We start from the raw sequence: 13689 nt of genomic DNA, 5'->3' as shown, positions 1-13689 counted from the left end.
ACTATGACATGTACCCATGTTGTTTATTTGAGAGACAGCAGAGGTATTTTCAATCACAATTTTAACGTGTTTGTCAGAAAGGGAGGAATGGAAACACTGGAGAGCAAAAAATGCTGCAAGTAACTCAAGGTAATTTATGTGATGCCTGCTTTCTGTGGGTAGTCACATCCCACCTGTTGATGGATCACTAATAACTGCACCCCATCCTTGGAGAGATGCATCTGAATACAAAGTTACTTCTACTGGGGGACAACATATGGTATTAAAACTGCTATCAAGGTTACATAACCACCAGTGTAGTCCGCGTTTTACTAGTCCGTGTTTTACTAGTCCGCGTTTTACTAGTCCAGTCCAATCCAGTCCAGTCCAATCCAGTCCAGTCCAATCCAGTCCAGTCCAATCCAGTCCAGTCCAATCCAGTCCAGTCCTCTAAATACAATACAAATATACTGGAAATACCATATCACCTATGTATGTAAACAAATCGCTAAATCAATAGGTATTATATTTAGGTCTCGCTTTTCCCTATCCTCTGCAACCAAGCTCACTTTGTATTACACCTTAGTTTATCCTTATATCGTCTATTGTAACTCCGTCTGGTCGTCCACATACGTATCTACCTTAAATAGAATTTATTATTTGCAAAAGCGAGCTTTGCGGGCTATCACCAACTCAGACTATCGAGACCACTCTGCCCCTTTATTCTCCAAACTAGGAATTTTAGATATTTTCCAAGTCAATACGTTTGAAATCGCTAAATTTATGTTTTATTTCAAAAATAACTTATTGCCCCCATTGCTTCTCGGTCTTTTTGTAAGGAATAACCAAATTCACAACTATGGTACCAGAACAGCCAGTAATTATCGAACGCATTTGTGCCGAACAAATGTCAAGCAGTTTACAATTCTCTACCAAGGTCCTAAAATTTGGAACTCTCTCCCTATTTCAGTCACTCGTTCGTCAAACTTTCTTAGCTTTAAAGCGAAATTGCAAGAGTTTTTACTTAAATAATCACTGAATTGGCCAAGCCGCACATTCGCAGCCCTTTTTCTTTACTTAATTTATTATTCTAAGTGAGGCGGCTCTCCCATAAGCCTGGTGGCTTCTTGGGTCTTATCGCTGTTATTAACTATTTTTTAATTGTTAAAATAAGGCAAATAAAGATGATGATGATGATGATGCCCTTGTCCTCTTCTTAGTTTTCTCTAAGGTTAACTGAATTTACAAAGGCGTAATGATTCAGAATGTGCAGTTAACTAAATAATGGTAATTGAACTAACTGGAGTGCAATTTGGGCTGAAATCATAAGCATGATTTCAAAATCGAACGAGCGCGGAGCGCGAGTTCGATTTGAAATCACAAGTATGATTTCAGACCAAAATTGCACGACACGAGGTTCAATTACCACTTTATTACATCCATTTTGAAATCGCCCAAATACAGGACTTGATCAATTTAAATATTACTGATGCAGTACTGAGCCGATTTTTAAATAAAAAGAGGAACCGGAAGCGCTTTTACATCTTTTTTTTGTATGCAAAACAGAAAGACTTTGACGTCACGTGTCAAAAACTCAGTCAAGCGTAAAATGATGCGATTTAGAGCAAAAAATGGTGCGATTCGTGAATAAATCGCACCAATTAGAGCCAATCAGATTACAGGGACCACCAGTGATTTCAAAATGATGTAACAAAGGTGAAAATCGTACAACGCCTTGATTGATTTATTGGGAATAGTGGTTTATTAGGCATAGTATACTTAGTGATAAATTAAAGGCTCTTAGCTTAAATCCGTATATCATCAACTGGTATCTTAGTTTTTTACGAAATCGCAAACAACGGTTAGTGTTTGGGAGTAGCAGCTATTGCTGGTATAATGTAAACAAAGGCACAACACAGGGCAGCGTCAGTGGCCCTTAATTGTTTAATCTTTTCATTAATGATCTCGATCTTGTAAACTGTCCTGATGCTTGTCTTAGTAAATATGCCGATGATACTATAATGCAAGTTTTTGTAAGTAAGGCCGGAACTGATTGTGCTAGTGATGTAATTTCGCAATACCTTAGCTGGTCAGGTACTAACTATATGCCTTGCAATCTTTCCAAGTGTAAAGAATTAGTTTTGAAGAAGAAGGGACAAGTAAATCCTACTCCTATTGGTAGTATAGAGCAGGTCGAATTTCTAGTGCTACTCGGAGTGACTTTGCAAAACAATGGAAGATTTACAGAGCACATTAAACGAAGACTCTCCGAAGCGAATAAGTGCCTCTATGTGTTATATTATTACGGTACATTATTACGAGCAAAGATAATTTTAGAAAAATCCGAGCCCCAGATGGGACTTGAACCCACAACCCTCCGTGATCTAGTCGGATGCTCTAACCACTGAGCCACTGGAGACTCATGGTGAGCAAGGGTCAATTTGTGGGCCTAGACTGGAACCGCATTGCGCGGCTACACAGCCAAGTATTGGTAAGCACCTGTGAAACTCACTAACAGCATCACGCTGTCACATTAAGGCATATCAAGATGCGGCGAACCAACCTCCGAAGTGAGCATGTAAAGATGAAACAATTTTTAGTGTAATAGAAAAATTTTTCTATTACACTAAAAATTGTTTCATCTATAAAAGAGAATATTCTCTGGTATTGACTTAACTTGGTCGGCAGAAGTTATCCTCCTAAGGGGAAATTAGTGTGGGTACCCTTGATTTTTATTTGGCTCTCTTGATCCCTTGACCAGCCTACAATTCCGTCTTTTAGGCTTTAGGGTAATTTTCCACCGTTCCGTCTTTTAGGAGTTGCCGCTAGCAAATGACTGGAAAAAATGGGGTCAAATTTAAGGGAAATTGGTAAAGGCTGATAGTTTCCAAAGAAACTGTTTGGGGCTGCGTCGGTGGGGGTAACGAAATAATTTGGATATATCAAGAAAGTTGAAATGGTAAATTGGCCACCGTTACGATTATAAAAGCTGACGTTTCGAGCGTTAGCCCTTCGTCGGAGCGAATTGAGGAATTGTGGGTTGTGTGTGCTTTTAAAGGCAGAAAATGGAGCTACGTGATTGGTGGGAACATGGCAACGAGGAAAACACGAATAAATTAGTGGAATAAAAAGCGTTCGTTGATACCTGTGGGATTTAGACTGCCGGTTTCAAAGGTGAGCTTTTGTTCAAGAATTTTGCGGCTTTCTGTGCTACCTAAGTGTAAGGAAAGACTGCAGATTGCCATATGTTGAATGATTAGGTAACTTAAAATGTCTAGCGACTGGTTTCGATGTGTCCTTTTCATTCCTCTCCACGTCGCGAAGGTGTTCTCGGAATCGGTCACCTGGTCTTCTGTCTGTTTCGCAGATGTAAATCATTTTGCAATAAGTGCAAGTTATGCAATAGATTATATTGGCGGAGGTGCACGTGAAGTGATCGGTGATCTTAATGGATCGTTTGGGTCCCGATATTTTCTCAGTGTTGTGAATGAAAGGACACGTTTTGCTTCGTGCACGAGCGCATTTAAAAGTGCCTGGTTGGTCACTAGTCTGAAAAGAACTTCTGACCAAAAAATTGCCTATGTTTCTGTCGCCGGTTTGAATGAAATGAGCGGAGGCTGTGAAAAGACATATACATAGGTAACACGGAAAGCCGCAAAACTTTTGAACATAAGCTCATCTTTCAAACCGGCAGTCTAAATCTCACAGGTATCAACGAACGCTTTTCATTCCACTAATTTATTCGTGTTTTTCTCGTTGCCATGTTCCCACCAATCACGTAGCTCCATTTTCTACCTTTAAAAGCACACACAACCCACAATTCCTCTCTTCGCTCCGACGAAGGGCTACCGCTCGAAACGTCAGCCTTCATAATCGTAACGGCGGCCAATTTACCATTTCAACTTTGTTGATATATTCAAATTATAAGGGGAAATTGGGTTTTGTTCAAGTACGTTCCGAGTAAGGGGGTTTAGAATTCACCGGGTTCGAGTTAGCAGGGTTCTACCGACAGGATCTATTCTCACCATGCAAATTAGACGAATTAGTGAAATAGCCTCTTTTTTGTGCAGAAAGTTATTTCTTCCGCTGATATGTAAGCCGTAAATTTCATTGTAGGATGATAGTGTTTTGGACACCTGGTCGAGAGGAAATTTTTCAAATTCTTCTTGACGGCTTCCTTCTGTTAACTTTCTTTTGTCCTCTCACGCCACGAGAAATCCCCACGCGAATGACCCCACGCAAACCTCTCTTGCTCTCACGCTAGCTAGTCTAAGTTTGGTCACGGGCGTTATCGTCGTGGCAATGAATGAGCCAAGCGCTTGACTGTCTTTGTACAAAATTTGTGCAACATGCCCTGTCATCCGTTTCGTGTTTTAGGATTTGAGGTAATTTTCCGCCGTTCCAGGTTTTAGGATTTGGGGTAATTTTCTGCCGTTCCGGGTTTTAGGATTTGGGGTCGTTTTCCGCCATTCCGTCATTCCGCCGTTCCACCGTTCCTGCTTTTAGGGTCACCCATAAGAGTAGCGCTCGTTTCCCAGTCGGATTTTTCACAGCATGGGCTGCCAAGTACATTTCAAATCGTTGGAACCACTTTTTCCATCGAGGACCTACAGAGAAAATGTCCTCGTGCACAGAGGAAGTAGGAAACAGAGACAGAATATTACTAGCCATTGTAGACGATAGTAATATAAACAAAATGTAGAATCGTAGAAGTCGTAAATTGAAGACTTGAATATTAATCAGTCAATCGTAGTGTTGGCTAAACGTCGAATTTTCTCAAGAGAGTCGTCGTAGAAACCTGTAATACTTCCCTTGAAGTCGTAGTAACAGTTTATCTTCCCACCCTCGTCGCCAAATGTAAAATATAAGTAACTTAAATGGCAGAAAAGTAACCTGTAGAATATTCGAATTTTAACAATCTGTTGTTGTTCTCGTAGTTCGCTCAATCATTCGAGACAGAATAAGGGCTCATTTCCAAACAAAAACATTTAATAACAACAACATTACCACGCCATCTTGAAGGCGTGCTCATTCCTTCTTCTAACCACAATACATTGCGAACATAATCGTCACGCGACGTCACGACGTGTGTAACGACATCCGCGTCACTCCCCCCTGTTGACCAGGATAACGAATGAACAGACTTCCTAGATTTGCTGGTCAACAAATTCCCTTAAGTCGTTTGAAAGAAATGCTAACAACAACAAGAGTTCAAAGTTCCCTGAGTTCCTTAGTTCAAATTCTCTATCCACGCCTTCCGTCTTCGGTCTGCTCCTATCGCGGCTACCCTTTTCGGGCGGTCACGTCTAAGTTCAGGGTGTTGTTCAGGTCTCGCACTACTGACAGCAAGGTTAGGCTCTGCTCTCCTGGGTGATACAATTGTTTCCGGTTCTTCATTTCTGCAACGGACTTCTAAGGGGTAAAGGCGTTGTACTGGACGTCTGAGTTTAGTGAGTCTTCCTGTCTTAGTTTTAACTCGAACAACGGCTCCTCTGACGCGACCATCAGATCCCGTGATGAGCGCTTCAACCTTTCCAATGCGCCATTTTCCTCTCGGCTGGTCTTCGTCATGAACAATAACCACATCTCCAATGGATACGACTCGGCTACTGGAGTGCTGAGTAACATTACGATGTGAATTTCGCAATTCGAGTAGATATTCGTTCCTCCATCTCTTCCAAAAGTGGTTCATGACATTGCTTAGGTGGCACATTCTTCTGTCCAAATCTTGCGGTTGAACATTTGTGTCGTTGTCTTCAGCTTCACTCGACCTATCGTCCGGTAGGCTCATGATTCGATGCCCACACAGAAGATGTGAGGGCGTAAGGGGTTCTTCATAATCTTCACTTGATACATATGACAAAGGTCTGCAGTTGAGGATCATTTCAATTTCTATAATCACAGTCAATAGTTCTTCATAAGTAAGTCTAGCTCCACTGATAGTCTTCTTCAGGCACCTCTTAACTGACTTCACAAGCCTCTCAAATACTCCGCCCCACCAGGGAGCCTTCTCAAGGTTGAATGTCCACTTCATATGTTCCTTTGCGAAGTGTTGCTTCACTCCAGGGTCGTTAAAGATTCTTGTGACTTCTCGGGCTGCAGGTTTGAACGTTCTACCATTGTCAGACACCACCAGGGAAGGTTTTCCTCGTCTCGCTGTAAATCTTCTAAAGCTTCTCAGGAACGCGTTAGTTGTTAGACCTGGTACAAGATCCAAATGGATGGCTCTAGTGACGCAGCACGTGTAAAGGCAGATCCAAACCTTCTGCTGAGGACTGTTAAGGCTCTTTACATAGAGGGGTCCGACAAAGTCAATTCCGACATAAGTAAATGGTGGTTCCTCCTTTACTCTGAACTCAGGAAGTGGTGGTGGAGGAGGTGCCACGTATGGTCTTCCTTCAAGTCTTCGACATACAACACACTCATACAACAGCTTCCTGACGAACTGCCTACCCTGCACTATCCAAAATCTTGATCTCAGTTCGGTGAGGGTTGACTTCACACCACCATGCATCACTCGCTTGTGGCTATCTCTAACAAAGAGGGATGTGAGGTAGTGACTCTTGTCCAGCATAATTGGGTACTTTGCCGATGCGGGTAACTGTGCCTGTGACAAACGACCCGTGCATCTCATGATTCCATGTTCATCTGTGAATATGCCAAACTGTCTTTTCCAAATTTCAAACTTGGAGTTCTTGCTCAAAGACTTCTGTATTTCCTTGATCCAGAGTTTTTCTGCTACTGCTATATCTTGACTAGTCAGTTCCTCCTGTGTTTTAACATTCTTCTCCAACCTCAATTTCAAGATCTCCACAAATCGAAGGACAAGGGCGGTGACTCTGAAGAGTCGCTGTAAATTACTGTAGTCTTCACATGTCACAATGTTAGCAATGCTAATGGTTTCTGCCACTACTAGCAATGAGTAGGCTTCAGATTTCCACTCTTCCTTGTCTCTAGCCTTCATCTCTTCTAAGCATTCTTGTGGAAGTTGTCCAGTGTCAAACTCCTCGCTGCCTGTTTCTGCATTATCACTCAGCCAGGTGGGCCCTTCAATCCATAAGGCACACACTGACAGTTCTGACGGGCTCAGCCCTCTTGAGGGTATATCAGCTGGATTGTTCTTTCCACGGCAATGCCTCCAGCTGTTCACTGGCACAAGTGTTCTAATTTCATTCACTCGGTTCTGGACGAATGGTTTCCATTCTCTCCTTTCACCTTTGATCCAGGCTAGTGCTACCTTTGAATCAGTCCAGCAAGTCAGGTTAATTATATCCAATTCAGGCTTTAAGGCTTCTCCGACGTGGCTTATCAGTCTCGCCAATATTAAGGCGGCAAGAAGTTCTAATCTCGGGATTGTCTCTTGTTTCGCTGGAGCAACTCTGGATCGCGAGGCTAAGAATTTTACATAACTTCCCGTGGTTGTTGTGACATGTAGGTATATCACTGCTGCATAGGCTTTGCTGGATGCATCTCCAAATCCATGAAGACTACAAGAAACAATCTTCTCTGTGACTTCTTGAAAATAGCATCTTGAAACTGTGAATGAGCTTACATATTGCAATCCAGCGGCTAGTTTCAACCACTCGTTCTTCAATTCTCCTTCTAGAGGTTCGTCCCAGCCGATCTTTGCCTTACAAAGTTCTTGAAAGAATATCTTGAACTCTGTAATGATGGGCGACAGGAATCCAATTGGATCATAGAACTTTGCTGTGACACCTACAACATTTCTCTTAGTGGGTTCAATGTTCCTTGCAAGGGTTGCTATCTCCCTCAAATCGAGCACAAACTGGTCACTGACAAAATTCCATCGCACACCAAGTACCTTTTGTTCTGCACCAGATGTGTCGTCTGTAGTTCCCAGCATGCTCTTTGCATATGTCTTGTCTTCTTCGATTACAGAATCTTCCTTGGAAGGGTCTGAAGGTGACTTCATGTGATCAGTGTTGGCAGATATGGCAGGAGCTGAGATACGTGCTTCATTCTGCTGAATTCGCTCGGTTAGCTGACTTGAATTCGACATAAATTTCCTCAGGTTAAATCCTCCTTCAGCAAGTCTGAGTTTGCACTTGAGGTACAGTTCATATGCTGCATTGTCGTCCGCAGCTCCAGAACTCAAGTCATCCACATAGATGGAGCGAAGGAATTGGTCTACAAACTCTGGGTCCTCATTCTTGTATCCTTCAATGTGATGTTTCAAGGTTGCATTGAGTAGAAATGGACTAGAACATACTCCGAAGACGACTCTGGTGAACCTTAGCACCACGATCTCTGGGTTCTTCTTCTCAATGTCATCCACCCACAAAAACCTTAGCACATCTCTGTCTTCCTCTGCAATGCCAACCATAAGGAATGCCTTTTCCACATCACCAGTAAGTGCTATTCTGCTAGCTCGAAATCTCAGGAGAATGTCAAAAATGTGCTCTGTAAGGGGTGGTCCTGTGTACAGACAATCGTTCAGGGCTGTACCATTAGATCTGGCTGAGGCGTCATAGACGACTCTTAATTTGGTTGTTGCCTTATCTCGTCTTATAACTGCATGGTGCGGAAGGTAATGAGTCTTCCCAACTCCACCATCACCTGGCCTCTCTACAACTTCAACTATGCCATTTTTCAGCTGCTCCTTTATTACTGAATCATACTCCATCAAGACTTCAGGATCTTGGTTCAGACGTTTGAGTAGGTTACTCAACCGCTTTATGCTCAGTTCGTAGTTATCAGGAAGAATTGGGTGTGGCAGCTTCCATGGCAAATGCACTACGTATCGATCATTCTCAAAGGTTATCCTCTCTTCAAATTCTTCATACACAGATCTTGGTCTGACACCCAATGACTCTAGGTCCCAGAACCTCTGCAGGGTTCCATCAAGGCTCTCATTTGTAATAGGTTTTGTGGCCGTCTTCAGAACATGTGTTGTCACAAAGTTGTTCTGCTGTTGGTCATTTTGCATTGCTCCATTTGTTGGTCCTGAGAGGACCCACCCAAGTCTTGTCTGAATTGCAGTGGGACCATCCTCCCCCCGTAGCACCTTCCCAGAGACTAATTGCCAATACTGGTCTGATCCAACTAATATGTCTACCATTATGTCATCTTCACCTGTGGAGTAGTCAGCAAGTTTGAGTCCCCTTAAGTGTGCATGAGTAACACTGGCATGTACAATGGATTGGCTCTGTAGAGAATCGCAGATAAGTGGTACGACAAATGCTGACAGTTGCATATCTTCTCCATGCTTAGTACTGACACACAGGTTAACAACATCCACACTTTGAATGTTCTCTTCAGTTGATCCAAATGTTTTCACAGAAATAGTCTGCGTTCTCTCACTTGGTAGTCTTAGCTTGTCTTTTACTCTGGTGGTCACATAGGATCTCTGGCTGCCACTGTCTAAAATTAGTCGGGCTAGAAACTTCTCATTGGGTTGACCAGGTCTGTAAATTGCTGCCTTGGCAGTCTGAAGCAGGATGGGTGTTGATGCATTGACATACAGAACTGTGGGCCTCCCACTAGATTCTCCTGGAGGGCTGCATGATGTTTGGCTCTGAGGTGAGGAAGCTGATCCCTCAACAGTTGGAGTGTGTAGAGACATGGCTTCATTGTTAGTGTCGCTCGTACAAATACTGATGTGGTGTCGACGTCCGCATTTGAGGCACTTCATTCTTGAACTGCAATCCTTACTTATGTGATTCCTTTTTAGACAAACAAAACATCGTCCTGCTCTTTTCAAAATCTCTTTCCTCGCTGCAATGCTTGTCACATTCTTACAGGCATTAGATGCATGATCCTTTCGGCAGTATGTGCAGGTTGGCTTGGACCCGGTGGCAAATAACGCTGCATCTGTTGACAATGGCACTCCCTTGCGACCTCTGTTGTAAGGAGGTTTGGTTGAGGATTGGTCAGTTGGGCTAACATTGTTCCCATTAGCTCGTTCTCTAGCTTCAAGTTCACTTCTGAAGACATCCAGAATGCGATCAAGATCCCACTCATCCTTCACTTCTCGGGTGATGATCAATCGCAAATCTTGAGGTAACTTACTCATAACAACAGAGGACAGGAGGCTTCCATATGAACTTGAGGATACACCTAATGACTTAAGACTTCTAACTTGAGACTCAATTAGATCATGCAGCTGACGTAGTGCTTGGATGTTAAGGCCTGATTTGACTGAGTTTATGTTTAACAGAGTCTCCATGTGCCTATTGATTATCAACTGTTTGTTCCCAAACCTTCTCTTCAAGATGGCAACGGCCTCATCATAATTTGCAGCAGTAAGGGACAATCCAGAAATGGCTTCACAAGCTGACTTTACGAGAAGAGAGTTCAGGTAATTGAGTTTATCTATGGGAGCTAGTTTGGTATTGTTGTGCACAGAAGATTCAAATGCATCCCAGAACGAGGGCCACTTGCTTATGTCTCCATCAAACTTTCTCAGGTCTAGTTTAGGTAATTTTACTTGTGTTCCTAAGCTATATGTATTAGAAATACCTGATGTGGAAGGAGTCAAGGGTGTTTCCGAAGTCGCTACGACATTTCCGACATTTCCATGCGACGTAGAAGTTAGATGAACTTCTGAAGCCATCGAAACATTCTCGGTCGATGCAGGAGGAGTTAAATGTGTTTCCAAAGTCATCGTTTCATCATCTCCAGGTAAATTAGAAGAACTTGGATGTGTTTCTGAAGTCATCGAGACATTTCCAGGTGAGTTAGATTTTCCTTTAGACGTTTCTGCAAGTGACGGTGCGATTGCAAGTTTAGACGAAGGGGTCGATTGGCTAGGAGTCAATGCTTCATCGATCCTCATTATTGCCAACTGCGTAAATTCCACAAATTCGTCCGCTTCACAAATTTCTTCATCTATTTGACCTTCGCTGACAACTGTGAGGATGTCTTCATCTAAATTTCGAATTGTGCCGAGCTTCTCTTGTAGCAGGAGTTTCTGCTGTCGCAATCTTGTAATATTGATGGCCGATGGCTGATCCTGTTCTTCAAGGGTTTCCAAAATCTCTTCTACAGACGAAATAATTTTCCTTGTTGACGCTCTGTGGCCCGTACGGATCTTCCGTTTCCTTGCCAACTTTCCAGACATGAAGATAGACGCGATTAATCCAACAAAAGATTCAAATCAAAACATCAAGGGACTCACGCTTATCTTGTTCAATTCAGTTTCCAGAAGATCTCTGATCGCAATCCGTTTTCATCCGACTCGGTGGACCATGTAGAATATTCGAATTTTAACAATCTGTTGTTGTTCTCGTAGTTCGCTCAATCATTCGAGACAGAATAAGGGCTCATTTCCAAACAAAAACATTTAATAACAACAACATTACCACGCCATCTTGAAGGCGTGCTCATTCCTTCTTCTAACCACAATACATTGCGAACATAATCGTCACGCGACGTCACGACGTGTGTAACGACATCCGCGTCAGTAACCTTTTTAATCGATCTTCATACGATGAGTACATACATTCCTCGTGTCCTGTACTTTTCCTAAATTTGCTGAAACAAAACATTCAGATATTAAAAATCTAGCCCCGTTAGCCTGAGGGTATAACATCCTTCTTACACTCACCAAATAATATGTAGTACAGGTATTTTCTGGCTCAAATAATTCTTAAGTTCTTTGGATAAGGGCAGGGTTTATCTAATTGAGTCTCCATGAAAACCTCCCATCTGGTAAATATCTAAAACGGCGCAAATTATCGCTTTCTTTTACAACTGCACTCGCCTGCACCAGCGAAAACCGACGAAAATCGTATTACGAACAAAATACAAAAGAGGAAAACGAACTGAGTTGTCGTTCTAATCTCGAGAAAAGTCAAAGAACTCATCCTTGTGGAAATTCTTGGTGGTGAAGCTTTAACAATATGCAAAACATTGCAGCTCTCCGTAAGTTTTAATTTTTTGTTAATTCTCCTGTTAAACAGGAAGACTTAAAATAACAGATGCAAAAAGGGAGGTTTCCCGTCTCCCCAAGTTGACTTAGAAATACAATTACAATCTTTTTAATTATTATGTTTGTACAATTTCTTCTTAAAACGTCAAGCTAATGGAACTACTTACGCAGACTGAGTTAATAATTACAGATAACATTTGATAGTGTAGTCTGAAAGGTGGTCCAATGAAAGATTGTTGTCAGTTACTCGAACAGACGTCATCGCAAACGTCAAGTGAAGGGTTGTTGTCAGTCAAGCGTGTTGTACATGTACATGTACTGTACATGTACTGTACATGTAATTTGGATATATCAACAAAGTTGAAATGGTAAATTGGCCACCGTAACGATTACAAAAGCTGACATTTCGAGTGTTAGCCCTTCGTCGGAGCGTACATGTAGTCCAGTTCGAGAAAACTTCAGTGGCCGAGGGTCGCTTGCTCGTAGTTTGCTCGATGCAATCTGTTGCTGATTTTTTAGCAAGAGATTTAAAACGGTTTATAATCCCTTGTCTTAGGTCGTTATGATCGTTTCGTTGGTGGTGTAGATGTCGTTCACATCGATCATAATGGACCAGTCATTAATTGTCGCGATGTGACGAGAGGGGGGGGGGCGGGGGAGGGTGAGTGTGGTGGAGGACTTTAAGGAGGATCACATGGTTTTCATGGGGAGCGGAAGGGGGATCATTTGTCGCCAACAGAATACAAAAGGGTGACTATAGAAAATTGACTGCCGATTAACCGTCAATGTGGAGGGGGAGGGAGGCAGAGATCATAAGAATATTGTAGGGTTGTAGGAGGGGACTAGGTAGATTTTTTCGTGACAAAACGAAGTGAACCCGGTTATGAAATCATCCTCGCCGGATTGTTCAAAACTGGGTTAGGCAACCCAGGGTTAGAGCGAAATTTGATTCCATGTCTGAAAGCTTTAAAAGAAAATTCAGTTTGAATCTTTTTTCTCTGCAAGTTGAGGATTGGATGTTCCAAAAAGAAATAAATTGAAAATTTTGCTAAAAAGGCTTTCGAACAAAGAAGTAAAGAGACTTGGACTAAAATTTAACACTGGGATAGCGCTAATCGTCCTTCAAACAACAAGATTGATAACTACAAATTTGTAGTTATCAATGCTGGGCTGGCATTGATAACTACAGATTTGATCACACAGGCTACCACCAAGCTGGAATTGTCACTTGTGTGCAATCATTAACTGTTTTTAGCTCTACTCCGAACTCCTGTCATTGTTGCTGTTTGGCTTTCGTCCGCCATCTTGGATCATCATGTGCACTTCATTGACTGGTTCGCATTCGTTTTTTGGGGAGACGTCCCCTTTACTCTTGTAATGGGACTTCTTCTTTTAATCCTTCTGTTATTAGAATAGTTTTGGGTGGTGATGTACATCCACAGCCTGGACCAAGCCCGACCGCGCTTCGTGGCTCCTCGACCGCAAGGTCCGTGGCTTCTGAATTGAACGTCTTTCCGAAGAATACTCATGCAAACATCAAAATTACCCATCTTACTGTGCGCTCCTTGAGGTCCAGAGAAAATCAGTTTCATTCTGGTAAAAGATTCTATTCAATCGGTTGGATTTGATATTTTCACTATATCAGAAACGTGGCTAGATTCTTCGGTAACCGACGCCCGGCTGTTTATATAGCAGGATTTTCAATGTTCAGGCAAGATCTTGGCCCCCAGAAGTCCGGCGGCGTACTTTGTGTTTATACGAGAGACACTTTGAAAGGAGAGTACATCGAAAACCTTTCTTCAGAGACTAGCGATGGCCTT

At 42.4% G+C, this 13689-nt stretch overlaps 2 protein-coding genes across 2 annotated transcripts in view; both read right to left on the bottom strand.

The window, feature by feature from the left end:
- Window positions 1–13689, bottom strand: part of LOC111343123 (NLR family CARD domain-containing protein 4) — a 253148-nt gene that overhangs the window by 19907 nt on the left and 219552 nt on the right. The window lies entirely within an intron of this gene.
- On the bottom strand, window positions 5210–11059 carry LOC148735529 (uncharacterized). Its single transcript, XM_088752965.1, has one exon. The coding sequence runs from the start codon at window positions 11057–11059 to the stop codon at window positions 5210–5212; it is 5850 nt and encodes a 1949-aa protein (XP_088609091.1).

The sequence above is a fragment of the Stylophora pistillata genome, chromosome 3 (assembly GCF_964205215.1).
Source record: "Stylophora pistillata chromosome 3, jaStyPist1.2, whole genome shotgun sequence".
Lineage (NCBI taxonomy): Eukaryota > Metazoa > Cnidaria > Anthozoa > Scleractinia > Pocilloporidae > Stylophora > Stylophora pistillata.
This window is presented reverse-complemented; position numbering and strand designations above follow the sequence as displayed.

Coding starts and splice junctions, on each gene's coding strand:
- LOC148735529 (XM_088752965.1), bottom strand. CDS start 11,059: ATGTCTGGAAAGTTGGCAAGGAAACGGAAGATCCGTACGGGCCACAGA.